Genomic DNA, 14,505 nt, shown 5'->3' with positions numbered 1-14,505 from the left:
CACTATTCTAAGAAATGTAAGTCACCAGCAGTCAGATGGTATGATTTGTTTTAAATAAGTTGCACTTACTTTCAGGATTGATGACAAAATGTGCAACAATCTAACTTTTCGAGGAGTAATGATTAATTCCCACTTCCTGCCACTCTTGACATCAGTGATTCACAATTGCAGATTTCCATGTTCGTCTAAAATGTGCAGGTACTTAAACCACAGAGCAGGCCGCAATCACTTAAGAAGTGGTTAATATTTAATAGAATTTTATACTTTTTGAGAGATTTAGTTTTACAGTTGGTTACTTGTGTGCTATTGATCAGATCTATGGTGTAAGATTCGCAATGTTACTTTCCATTCACCACAAAAATGTGGCCAATCATGGCAAGTTACATCCATCATGTCACCATAGCAGATACTCACGTGGCATTGATGCATTTTTCTCTGTTGTATCTGTTTCATTATTTCCTTGTTTTACAAGCACTTTGTTGAGAAATTTGCGACTATTTTCTCTTATTCTCTCATTAAAAAAAGACAAAGTATTGGTGATTGAGTCAGAGGTATGCATTTATTTATTGCTGTTGAAGCAGCACTCATAAATTCAGGAAGTAATTGTTGTAATAGACAGTTTTCACCATCATTGTACATAAGTATAGCTGTTCTCTCTTGCTTCCTCTCACTTATCTTTGACAGAACACTCATACAGGGAGATCAAGATGCTCAGGTGAAAAGTTAATGGAAAGGAGGTTACAATGTCTTGCGTGACCCACAAACCCAAACTCGAGCATCTATTTAACCATTGTACTGGAATTATAATTTCAATCAAATAAAAGCTAAAGGAGTTGTCTTTAAAATGCTGCATTTTTAAAAATACATCAAAGCTTCATAACTTATGATTGCAACCAAATTTGCTGGACACTTTCCAATAAAAGGTGGCTTTTCTCAAGCCCAGTGGTGACAGTAGTGAACAAAACAACTGAAAGGAGACAAAGGGACGCCTGAAACATCTTCAAGTAATCAACAAAATAAAGTGGGTGTTGGAAAATTAATAGAGTAACTGTATGTAAAACTCTAGGAATTGTTGCAAGATCAGAATTATCAAAATTATAGAGAAAAGGTGCTGCATGACTGAAGACAAAGCATTCTCTCCTGATGCAGACAGTTCATATAGTTTTGTTTCTTTAGCACAACTGCTATATTTTGGGCAATATTCTCTCTGCATTTTATTAGTACTTACGTCATGGGTGTGGTAATAATTAAGAAATTATTTATAAACTATGGGAGACATCAAGGTAAATGTTGGGTTGAAGAAGTGCAATTTCTCCAGCAGCAGACATCAGATGTTAAATCCGTTGGGAAAAATGAAATCCAATTCTCTAAATAATAATGTTTCAGGAGTACACAGATTAAACCAGATAAGAAGAGAAACAAAGAAGATAAAGGGGATGATGTTCTAAACACCACAATTAAAAGCAGCTGGGAGCCATGTGTGAAATATTGCAGTACATGCCTGTAGGGAAGGAAGTTAGATATTGAATGATCATGTTTAGGAAAGTTGTAATATGTACTGGTGTTATGGTAGTGCTCTGGAATACTTTTCTTGAAAATCCATGGAATTTTACATGTGAAATGAAAAAAGACCAGGGATTAGCTTCCAGTTTTATTTGCAGGTGGGATTGTTCAATCCTAGATTTCAACATGCTGAACTTAGAATGCTAAATTAGATTCAGGTGATAACTTGCTTTAAACTTCGATGGGGGAAGATTCTCAAAACACTTTCAATATGACTGCCTTAGATCGCAACCTCATGTGTTCCTTGCACATGTGTGTGGTCTGGTCGGTAGTGGTGGTTTTTGATTGGTACAATTTGAGTTTTCCCAGTCACATGGCTTAAACCACTCAATGTTCATTTGTGGTTCAATTAAAATCTAACAGACCCAATTATGTTAAATTTGTTTTAATGAATTGCATGTAAATGGAATATATTTCTAGGTGGGATAGTTTCTGAATTAAGTCTTAAACCCCATAAATCTGGTTAACTATATTGGTGGACCCAAGTATTTAACATTTACTGCATTCTGTATAAACAATGGCAATGTTTCTTAGATGAGGTGTTGGCAGAGAACTTATTAAAGTTGTAGCTTACTGTGTCAAAATTTTCAAAATTTTCCTTCACTGGTCAACTCCACAATCATTTGCATTACCTGCACGTTCCCCTCCAAGCCACTCACCATCCGAGCTTGGAAATATATTGCCATTTCCCCAGTGTCACTGGGTCAAAACCTTAGAATCCCCTCCCTAATGGCACTGTGGGTCTCTCTCTCTCTATAGCACATGGTGTGTAACAGTTCAAGAAAGCACCTTCTAAAGGGCAACTGGGGACTGGCAAAAAAATGCTGGCACCCATGTCCCACAAGTGAATTTTTAAGAAGTGCTAGCTGTATTGGTACAAGCTGAGAAGAACATTAGAACCACTGAGATTTATGGGTGCAGAAAACACAAGGAGGATGGAGAAGGATGTAAGATGAATTTGAGTCGGTTCAGATTCAAGAAGAGGAAGTTAAAAAAGGATGAAGAGAGAAGGAAATAGAGAGCAAAAGCAAAAGCAAAAATTAAAGCATTTTACAGTTTATAAATCTCCAGCAAAAAAAACTAATAGCTTTCGAAGTGAGACTCCAGAATGCAAATTTTTGTTTATACATATCACAAATAAGAAATGCATTTATTCCGTTAAGTAATAGCCCTAAATTCCTATGGCCAAATTAACTGCTGATTAAAGTGAAAACACTTCAATTTCTTAAAAGTCAAGGGAGTTTGATGGTCAACTGCCATTTTCGAGAGTGTACCAGAGCAAAACATCCAGCAACTTAATATTCGTTTATAATTGACAATGTTTCTCTTCTTGGACACAATTTGTTTGATGATTTGCTTGTTAAAGTGAACTTGCTGTTATTTTGGTAGAAAATTCTGGCACAATGCCTGTTTATTGTCTATTATCAGGTGAATGAAAATGACTCAGAATTAATATGACTGCTTCTTTTTAATCCTTCAAGTACTGTAAATTTTTACATTGACCAACTGGGTAAAGACTGTTCATTTTGATTGGCATTTTATATTTAAGGTGCATTGAGAAGCCATTTGTTTCTATGGTATCAAATGCTGGTAAAATTACAAGACTGAAGTATCATCTGATCGTTTTGTCTTCAAATTAATAAATAGTATACAGGATCTAATGGGCAATAATTAATTAAAATGTAAGTGTTTGCAAGAGAGTGTGTGTGTGTCAGATTGTGGGTATGCATGTGTGTGAAAGTGTACATGTGTGAAAGAGTGCATGTGTGAGAATATGAGAACATCTGAGTTAGAGAGCATTTGAGAGTGTGAGAGAACGTGTGATCGTGAGAGAGCACATGTGTGTGTGAGAGAGTGAGTATGTATGAGAAAGCATGTGTGTGCAAGAACACATTTACGAGAGAGTGTGTTAGAACATGTTTGCACGTGAGAGACAGCGTGTCTGTGTGTGAGAGACAACATGTGTGTGTGTATGTGAAAGAGAATGTGTGTGTGTGTGTGTGTGTGTGTGTGTGTGTGTGTGCATGTGCATGTTAAAACCTGGTTGCCTCCCAGTGATCTCCAAGCACCATGATACATTTTCCCTCATGATCACTTGTTGGTGTGTGAAGGTCCCCAGCAGGCATGACAATCACCATGGTTACTGTACCATCCCTTCCCAAAATCGCCAGAGGTTACCTACTTGAACATGGATCAGTAAAAGAAAGTTTACTTTGTTTTTGAGGGTGTCTGAGCAGAGAGACAATTCTCCTTCACTCTGCTGTCTCAGCAGTGTCTTGCTTAAATGGTGGTTGCTGCTGATGCTGCAGAGCTGCTGCATCTCTGAATTGGCTGACTGCTCTGAGAGGATGGATGCCATCCTCAAACTACACTGTTGTTCTGACAGTGGACTCTTCATTAACAGCCAGGAAAATGCCACCCTAGTTTCTCCTCACCCACTGGCATAGGATTGGTTCCTACATTTGGTCCTGACAATGTTTATAAAACTGAGCCCTGTATATCTATGTGTGTATCTATCCAGCTGTCTGTATATGTGGATGCATAGGTAGGTTTATAAATTCAAATAATCCAGTTCCATTTTTGCGCTAAAGGGATATGGTAAAACTTCCACTTGCTGAAACCTTCTAGTTCATGTTAAGTACTTGGTTATGTCCTTCTCATGCAGGTTTGCAAAGCCAGACAAAATGAATACATGGCAGATACGTATGAAGAGAGGTTGGATACAGAGGCAGTTCGCCAGCAACTGTAATTGAATTTAAATGCTACTTGCATAAATGAGCTGTGTCTATCCTTGTTAGAGATGCAGTACTTGTAGAATCATAGATTGATGGAGACAGTGTGAGGCTATTTTACATGGGATGTTTGCGCTGTTTTTTTATATTGAAATGATCATAACCATTCTTATACATGATAATTAAGTTACACTTTAGAATGTATTAAGTAGTTTGGAGCCAATACTATTTTTGTTCATTTTATCTTAATCCACCTGGTGGGACTGAAAATGCAAACGATTTGTTGATGTGTCCCATGTCTTATTTAGGGCAGCATTCAAAAACCTTTTGTCATGGTCAGGATGATCAAGATAGTGGATATTTAAAGTTAAATTTGCAGATACAGTAACAGAATACCGTAACAACTTTCTACAGAACTACATTTTTATTCGAACTGCATGATATTTCTACGCCCAGAGCATTAACAAATATAATTTACTCATGTGCCAATTTCAGGCTCTTTATAAGACTGAGGGACGAGTCCCTCACTTCATTCTCGGTCTGAGCTTACTGATTTTAAATCGTTTTTCTGTTTGCTGTTTGCAGTGTAGTGACTTTGGCGTTTCGGAGGGGAGGGGAGTTGGGTTAAGAGGGGATGTAAGAAATATGGCCCTCATCCCTATACCAGAATAATTTATGCAAATGATCAGCCACTGATTAGCAAAAAATTTACTGCACGAGTGGTGTGAATTTAATCGTTGTGCCTGAGCTAGCAAAGAAAATGATCAGTGCCTTCATTTGCATGAAACTCTCGATCTCACTATTGCTGTACGTGGCCTTGCAGCACTGGAACTGTTTGTTAATTTACAGCTGTGCTTTGCAGGGTGAGATCCTGCAGGTTTCGGGAAACAGACCCATTGCATATGACATGCTTGCCTGCCTCCATATGGGACAGAGACAGCAGGTACCACAGCTGTATCCCTCCGACCAGATTACCTTGAATGAGATTGTCTGTATCTATATCTGCTTTCTGCACAATCCATTTATTCTTGTCCCAGCTGATGCATTTATTATTTTTGAAATAATTTCTCTATTTTGCTTCATTTACCGTGTTACAGTTTTCACTGGGATCACCGCTCTTCCCCACCCAATACAAGGTTGCTCACCTTCAAGCATCCTCCTTCAGCCGGGAGTGTGGGTGAACGGGTCACGGACTCTCTAAGGACTGCTGATCCCAGTGCAACTCCATGCTCAGCCGATCGGATGTGGGCCTGCTGCAGGGCGAGACAGACAAAGTCAAGTTTTCCCCTTGGGGGTGACATGCTTGGCTCTTTAGGGAGCAACCCACTAGGTGGCCCGGCTTGGAATAGAAGAAATCTAAGCCCAGGCAGGCAGAAGTAGGCCGCTCAGCTAAAAATGAACTCATTCTAAGTGAGACCTTTACCAGGAACATCAGCAAGGCTTTCACCTTCCATTGCCTCAATGAATATGTGTAGTTTTATAGTATATACACAAGGCTAACAAAGAATAAAATATATCAACTGAAAAGATACCCTGGAACCACCTAATGTCACTTTTTAAAATGTATTCTTTCATGGATTGTGGGTTTCACCAGCCAGGCTATTATTTATTCTCCCTCCCTAATCATCCTTGAGAAATTCTTGGTGAGTGGTCATTTTGAATTGCTGCTGTTCTCGGGGCTGTTAGGGAGGGAGTTCCAGGATTTTGACCCAGCTACAAGGAAAGATTGGCGATATAGTTCCAAGTTAGGGTGATGTGTCGCTTGGAGGGAACATGCAAGTGATGGTGTTCCCATCTATCTGCTGTCCTTGTCCTTCTAGATGGTAGAGGTTATGGATATGGAAGGCGCTGTCAAAGAAACCATGGTAAGTTATGGCTGTGCATCTTGTAGTCAGTACCCACTGTTGCCACTGTGCATTGGTGTTAAGGGGAGTGAATGTTTATATTGGTGGATGGGGTACCAATTTACCGGGCTGCTTGCTGAATGGCACTAAGCTTCTTAAGTGTTTTTGGAGCAGCAATTAATCAAGCAAGTGGCAAGTTTTCTATCACACTCTTTATTTGTGCCTTGTAAATGGTGGATAGACCCTGTAGGTCAGGATATAAGCTCATTGCTATAGTATTCTCTGACCATTTCTTACAGCCTCAGTATTTATATTGTTGACTAGTTCAATTTCTTATCAATGATAACCCCGAGATCTTGATTACCAATTAACAATAAAGGTGATTCTCTGTATAATAAGTTTTATTGTATGATATGATCTTTCTCTGACACACATGTTTTCTGCTGCTGAAGCTGTTCCTTGCACCTCACTTCCTGCTCAAGGTATCTTACATCCCCTTTCCCTGTCAGCAGGTTAGGGTGTACAAAGGTATTCCTCAATGACAATTTTCTGATAGTCAATGATGGTCCTCAGTCATCATTTGTAATTTCGAATCAACGGTCAGATTGTTGCCTGCTTAAACTTGGTTAAGTTTAGTGATCCAATATATAAATTGTAATTGCCACCTAAATCGCCTCAGTACTCACAGCCACAGCAAATCTACCAGGACACATGCCTTTCCTGTTCCATTATTCCATACAATCCTGTGTATAATCAATTTATTCAAGCTGTGTCTCTCCTTTTCTTAGACTTTCATGGATAAAAGTAACCAGATTGATGCTGCAGACTGTAACAGAGGGGATATTCATAATATTTACATTTGCATCCAATCTCAGTTATCCCATTGATGAGAATGGGGAGTGACGATGAACTGTCAGGAAAATTTGGAGTAAATTACCGACCACTCTCCCACAGCTCTGAGCAATTAAATTCAGCACAGCATGGATACAGGTCTGAGATACAGCTACTTGTCCTCTTAGCTGATGGTAGCAAATGAAGCAGAGAATCTTGGGAGAGAATGACAATGTTTTCATTGCCACTATGCAGCATTATCCCCTTCGCAATATTTGAGAAGTCAGTTGTGCAGTTCACCCCACTTATACAATGAATTGCTTGGCTGGGACAGATGTTTAAAGGACTCCTGCTCTAAAATCAAATAGATCAGTGCACAGCCACATCCATTATGTTACAGTCTTCAAGGAAGGACATCATCTCTTTCTCTTGCTCTGGCACTCTGACATAAAACTGCTCCTCAGCAGATAGTAACCAGAAAGCTCAACCTTCTAAGCTTGGTTTAGAAAAGTGATTTGATGTTTCACAAGTTGCTAAGTTAGGTCTTTATTAACTACTCATAACTGAGAAGTGAAAGAAATTGACTACAGTACCTCATTCTGATACTGTTCACTGCTCATTGTTAGGGTTATGGAAAATAACCCTGACCATGAGGCAAGTTCAGGCTTCTTCAGGGTTTAACTAAGTTAACTTGATCATTGAGTATTTCTGTAAACTAAGTACCCAAGTTGATGCAGATAATTTTAATTTAGACAATCAATGGTTCATCATTTGACTTTTCTTTTATAAATTGCACCTCTGACATTAAATTGTACAACCAAAATTACATTTAGAAATTAACTGTGAACTTTTATCACATATTAGTGGGCGGCACGGTGGCACAGTGGTTAGCACTGCTGCCTCACAGCGCCAGAGACCCTGGTTCAATTCCCGCCTCAGGTGACTGACTGTGTGGAGTTTGCACGTTCTCCCCGTGTCTGCATGGGTTTCCTCCGGGTGCTCCGGTTTCCTCCCACGGTCCAAAGATGTGCAGGTCAGGTGAATTGGCCATGCTAAATTGCCCGGAGTGTTAGGTAAGGGGTAGATGTAGATATAGGGGTATGGGTGGGTTGCGCTTCGGCGGGTCGGTGTGGACTTGTTGGGCCAAAGGGCCTGTTTCCACACTGTAAGTAATCTAATCTAATCTGATTATATGTGATATATGATGTGAAGGTCCTCTGACTGACCATAATCAATGACTGACCAGCAATGAACCAGGCTATTTACAGCAGGGAGACTAAAACAAGTCTGATAATGATATTCAAGATTTTACACTTTTATATATTGTGGGATAGTTTTAATGAAGAACATGTTTATCCTTCTGAAAATAAAAAAGTTTAGTTATTTGACTGTACAGATTCAATTCATGCGTAGTTATGTGATATGCGTGGTGTCATTACTTATAAAGTTGTCTGGTTTATAGAGGTGATTCACATCTTCAACTGTCCAGTTTAATGAACAGAGCAGGTTCCGACAGGGGTAAGTTTTCAATACGAAGTATCCCACAGTAACATTATCAATGGAAAAGATTGTCTCCCAGTTCAACAAATAATTGTACATTTCCAATGTTTTAGCATTATTAAGGATAGATTGCACTGCAAGCAATAATTTCAAGGCTTAAATATTTTCAAAGGATTGAGTTTAATGCAATATTCTAACTGCAAAGCTATTAAACAGCTTAAATCTTAAAAATTCCAGTCAAAATAAGTTGGTAGCGTCCCAAGAGTTAGCAAGAGATAGAATTTCTGCAACAAATTGGCATATCATACCTATACAGATCCTTTCCAAAGGCTGCATTTGTTAAGCTGTACAAACACTAATCTAATGTTGTAGAGGTCAAAGTGTCAGCTTTGGCTCAGCAATATCAGTACTCACTGCTGAATTGGAAAATTGTTCAATTCTTAGGGCTGAAGATATAATCAGTGCAGTACTGATATATGGGGCCAGTTCTGCACTGACAGAGATGCAGTCCTTCAGAGGACACTACATGTATTTGAATTCGAACTCGTGAATCACGGTTGGATGATTGCAAGATCTGGCCGAAGTATTAACCAATGTTCATCCCTCAATCCAATTCATCAAAACAGATTAAGTGGGCATTTCTTGCACTGCTGTTAGTGGGACTTTTCCAAACACAGTTTGATTGCCGTGTTTTCTATAATCATTGTACCTATGTTCACCCTGAGCTATCCATTGACTCATTCCCCAATCACAATGCAAATCTTTTCCTTGCAAATATGTAGCGAATTTGCTTTTGAAGTTACTGTTAAATTTTCACACTCTTACATTGCAGATGACAAGAACTTACTGCGTAAAGAAAATTTTTCATATGCCAATTCTTGTTTTTTTTGTCAACCGTATTAAATCTATTTCTTTTGTTTACCAACCTTTCTACCACAGAAATGTTTATCTTTATTCACTCCCTCAAAGCCCTCCACGATTTTGAACATTTTCAGTAAAGCTCTTAGCCTTCTCTGCTCTAATGAGAATAAGCCCAGCTTTTCTAGCCTTTCCATTGCCCGTGGTATCATTCCAGTTCATTTTTTTGTGGTATTGCCAAACTGTTCACATCATTCCTGAAGAGCAGAATTGCGCACAACACACCAGCTTAGGCCAAATGAGAAACTATAAACAATCAAAAAAATTACCACAGATGCTGAAATTTTGAAGTCAAGGCAGAAAACACCAATTAATACTCAACAGTTCAGACAGAAACTGGGGAGCAAAAAACAGTCAACCTTTCAGCTCACTGACTTTTCAGCAAATTAGTATAAGCTAAAATTGGAACAGTTTTAAACAAGTGCAGAGGCAGGGAAAGAAGAGATAAGGAGAGAGAGGAAGAGAAAGTCAGGAATAGGGCAGAACGGAGGAGTGACTACATGTCAAAACAGATGATTGATACAAGGCAACAAGAGATAGAACTGAAATAAATAAGAGGCCCATAAAATGGGATGGGAGGAGCTGTATTTAATAACCCATGAATCAGTACAAGCAACAGCTGACTGAACAAATGTCAGCAATGACTATGATAGGAAGTTGTTGAACTCAGCATTGAGTTCAGAGAGCTGTAAATGGCTCATCAAAAGATGAGGCTGTATTCCTCCTAGACCCTTAGCTCTAGCCAAATTGAATCTGTCCTTGAGAGCTCTGGCTTCGTCCTTCTCCACCACTGCCATGCCCTCTTTAATCAATATCATCATCCCCTCTTTCTTTTCTTTTCTGAACACCTTTTATCCAATAATATTTAACACCTCATCTGCCTTTGGTAGGGTCTCTGCTATCGTGACAACATTGTAGTTCTACGTGGCAATCTGCACCTGTAACTCCCCAATCTTATTAACTATACTCTATGCCTCCATGTATATGCAGCATGATCCTGATTTAGAAAGTTTTACTTTCTCCCTTACTCAGACCACAGTGATTAAATTACTATTCACTATTCTAGTGCTTTCTGCCTCTCCTAGTGTTTTACATAAGCTGCTGCTCCATATTGTTATTCTCTCCTGCTTTCTGTACTCCTGCTAAGTTACTTTCAACCCTTCCAGCAGCAGTAGAGACATACCCCACAAAGAATTTAGTCCTGGCTAGGTTCAGGTGCAAGCCATTTGGTTTCTACAGAACCTTCTCCAGTGCTCGCTCCAGTGTCCCAGAACTTTCACTCAATCACAATTGGTGACATGCAGAAGGTGACCCTTGAGCTCATTGTGCCTGTTCTAGTTTTCTGCACATTTTAACTTGTGCCAATCTCCTGCCTTTTGCCCGTAATCCTGCACATTATTTATATTTAAATAATCATCCAATGCCCATTTGAATGCCTTGTGCCTCCACCACACCATGAGGCAGTGCATTCCAGACTTTAACTACTTGCTAGGGGAAAGATTTTCTTTCTCACTTCATAAACACTTTAAAGTTGTTTGGAAAATCCATTGATCCATTTGAGAGTGTGAACAGTTTCTCTTTATCCCTTGTGTCAGATCTCTCATAAATTTGAAAGGTTCTATCAAGTCTCCTCTTAGCCTTACTTGCTCCAAGGAATAATTTAAAGCCTTCCTTCCTGCCCCATTTTTCCAGCCATATATTTCCCCATCTTGTCCTTCTGTTTCATTACTCATTGGTGCATCCTGCTAGGAAGTAATTCGGAGATTACTACATCGGAGGTCTTGCTTGCTAACTTCTACTTAGCTCCCTAAACTTGGACTAGGGGTTACATTCCCTTTGAATGGGTCATGACCTCTGTCTGACCACCCTCCACCAAAGGAATATACAGCAGCTGTTTTATGCCTTCCATGGCTCTGGCATGAGGGAGTCATATCTGTGGTCAGAGAAATACTGGACCATTCCTCGATTTAATAAATCCTCTGTCATTATTGCTCTTCAACTCTTCATCCTTCCCTTCCGTAGCTTGCTCACCTGGGCCTACCACTTCTTGCACTCTTCTGAGAAACCATTGTATTCACAGATCACTAGAATCTCTAAATGTCTACTCTGTCAGGCTCCCTCAGAATGTTATACATTTCGATAAGAACAGCTGTCATTCTTCTAAACTCTACAGTGTATCTGACCATGCTATTCAACTTTCTTCATAGAATAACCATGTCATCATTGGAATCAATCCAGAGAGTCTGCCTTGTATTGCCTCGAGTACAATTATATTCCTTCTTAAATGAGGAGATCTAGACTACACGCAGGAGATCTCATGGTGAAGTAGATAACATTGTTGCCTTTGTACCAGGAGCTCTTAGTTCAATTCCACTCCAGTAGTTTAAAATCACACAACACCAGGCAATAGTCCAACAGGTTTATTTGGAAGCACTAGCTTTTGGAGTATTGCTCCTTCATCAAGTGGCTGATGACCAGGACAACCACCTGATGAAGAAGCAATGCTTCAAAAACTAGTGCTTCCAAACAAACCTGTTGGACTATAACCTGGTGTTGTGTGATTTTTAATTTTGTCCACCCCAGATTGGCAGATACAAACGGTATGAGATATCCGTGATCAGCAAATACGTGATGGGAAGAAAGTTGAAGTCTCTGCCATCAATGTTTGTTGTTCATGGACCAGATTGATCTTGCAAAAGTGATCAGTTAGATGGAAGCAAGCACGATGGGTCAGACTGGTGCCAACAGCATCGTGTTCACCCCCTGTGCTAGCTGATGCAAAACCTGCTTCCCAATCCTATCTCCACCTCATCACCTCTCCCTGACCCTGCACCCCCCCCCCACCCACCCCAAACTCCCCACCCCTCAGAGTGGAGATCATAGAGTTGTGAGTCAGGCATTCCTTCATTCAGAGGACAGAAGATGATGAAATTATATGCAGCACTCCAGCTGTGGCCACATGATCTCTCTGTACAGCATAATAAGACTTATATAACCTTTATACTCCATTCCCATTACACTATATTGCATTTGCTTTCCGTATTACTTGCTATAGATGCATCACTATTTTTTATGATGTATGTCTGATAACACTCAGATCCTCTGTATGCCAGTATTCTGTAGTCTCTCTCCATTCAAACAATGTTCTGCATTTCCATTCTTCACATCAAATCTACCACCTCACATCTTCCCACATTATGCACCATCTGCCAAATCTAGGTCCACACATTTAATCTATAAATATCCCTTTGAAAACTCTGTGGGAGGTATTTAAAGTTTGCCCACCCCTCCCCCCCACCTCCCAACGAGGTGAGTTTGGCAGTGGGAGGCCAATTTATTTGGCAGCAGGGTGGCATGTGCAGATCCTGCCACCTTCCCACATCTGCCCCGATTACATCTGTGGCATGAAGAATGCCTCCTGGCCAGCAACCAGTAAAGTCCATTCAATGATGCCTGGAGCAAAATTTATTATGAAGCAATTAATTAATCATCCTCCACACACATTACCAGCTCTAAAATCTCTTCCATAGTTGGTTCCAGAATGTAATATTCTAAGAAACTATCCTAAATACAATCTATGAATTCATCCCCAAGGCAATTTTTGTCATTTTGATCTGACCGACCAGAGGATTAAAATTGCACAATTTTTTTTTCAGTACTTTTGTTCTTAGATTGTCTAGTGGGATGTGGGCATCCCTGGTTGGCCAGCATTTATTGTCCATCCTAACTGCTGTTGATATGCACTCTGCCCAATGGTGTAGCTTCTTATTACAGTGTCTACAAACTACTCCCATCAGTGACTTCTTTCTTTTGCTATCTTCTCATTCCACCCCAATCTGATTCACTTATTCTCTGAGCCAGGACCATCTCTCAGTAATATACTAACCTCATACTTTATTAACAGAGCTACTCCACCCCTTTGTCTTTTCTTCCGACCTTATTGAGCATCAAACACCCTTTAATATTCAGTCTCTAACCTTGGTAACTTTTGCCACCATACTTCTGCAAAGGCTATTCTATCATACTAATTTATTTCTATTTTTGTTACTGACTCATCCACCTTGTGAGGAATGTTGAGTGCGTTCTAATTAAAAGCCTTTAATTCTGTCTTTTTACTAATTTTCCCTGCTCTGATTTTGTTTACTACCGCATTTCTAAAGTTCTGTGCCTTGTTGTCACACTCCGTTTACCATTACTCATATTGTTACACTGCACTATTAACTTGACCGTTCTTCTTAACTTGGAAAATCTCCCCTCCTTGAACTTTCCATCTTACCATTAATTTTAAAGTCATTTATAAAACCCCAGTTGTAATTCCTCAGGACCTTGGTCACAGTGCAGTTAGTGTGTAAACCATCCTGTGGGTACAGCTTCCTTTCCTCCTGTATTGACATAAGTAACCTACAAATCGAATCCCATTTCTTCTAGCCCAGCCTCTGAGCCACATGTTCAACTCTGATCTGATTTACACTTTGCCAATTTGCTCATTGTTCAGGTGGTAATCCAGAGCTTATGATCTTTGTGGTTCTGGATTTTAATTTACCCACAGGCTACTCATTATCCCTTAGCAGTACTTATTTTCTCGTCTGACCTATGTCATGACAACTTGCTGCTGCCCCTCCCACTTCAGGTTCCCCTTAATATTTTTAATGTTGACAGGGGACTATTGAAATGGAAATTCTAAGGACAGGAGACAGGATCCACTGCGCTGATTTAAGAAAAGTGACAGAATTAAAAAATCACTTTGAGCTCGAAATTAATGTGAAACTTTGATCATTGTTATCCATTAGGGGCCAGAAAAAAATAGCTCAAGGGTATACTGAAAGCACAATAAAGAGTGAATGTTTTAGAAATGTTTTGCAAACATCCTTGCTTTTGTACTCTTCGCCTCTATTAATAAAACTATCTCAATTCTTTTCCCTATCTGGGGGCAGCATGGCAACTCAGTGATTAGCACCACTGCTTCACACTGCCAGGGACCCAGGTTCGATTCCGACCTTGGGTGATTGTATGTGTGAATTTTGGACATTTTCCCTGTGCCCGTGTGAATTTCTGCCAAGTGCTCCAGTTTCCTCCTACAGTCCCAAGATGTGTAGGTTGGGTGGATTGGCCATGCT

General features: G+C 39.7%; 1 protein-coding gene across 10 annotated transcripts in view; it reads right to left on the bottom strand.

The window, feature by feature from the left end:
* The window catches only part of satb2 (SATB homeobox 2), a 166,822-nt gene that overhangs the window by 17,745 nt on the left and 134,572 nt on the right, over positions 1-14,505 (bottom strand). For 9 of the 10 annotated variants that reach the window (XM_072578925.1, XM_072578927.1, XM_072578924.1 and 6 more), the window contains one exon: positions 5,441-5,548. The exons of the other annotated variant lie outside the window; for it this stretch is intronic. In XM_072578925.1, the coding sequence (XP_072435026.1) occupies positions 5,441-5,548 (108 nt within the window). The remainder of the gene's footprint in view (positions 1-5,440; positions 5,549-14,505) is intronic. 10 annotated transcript variants of the gene reach the window in all.

This window comes from Chiloscyllium punctatum, chromosome 10 (assembly GCF_047496795.1).
Source record: "Chiloscyllium punctatum isolate Juve2018m chromosome 10, sChiPun1.3, whole genome shotgun sequence".
In the NCBI taxonomy this organism is placed as follows: Eukaryota; Metazoa; Chordata; class Chondrichthyes; order Orectolobiformes; family Hemiscylliidae; genus Chiloscyllium; species Chiloscyllium punctatum.
Note: the sequence above shows the minus strand (reverse complement) of the source record. Positions and strands in the feature narration are given on the sequence as shown.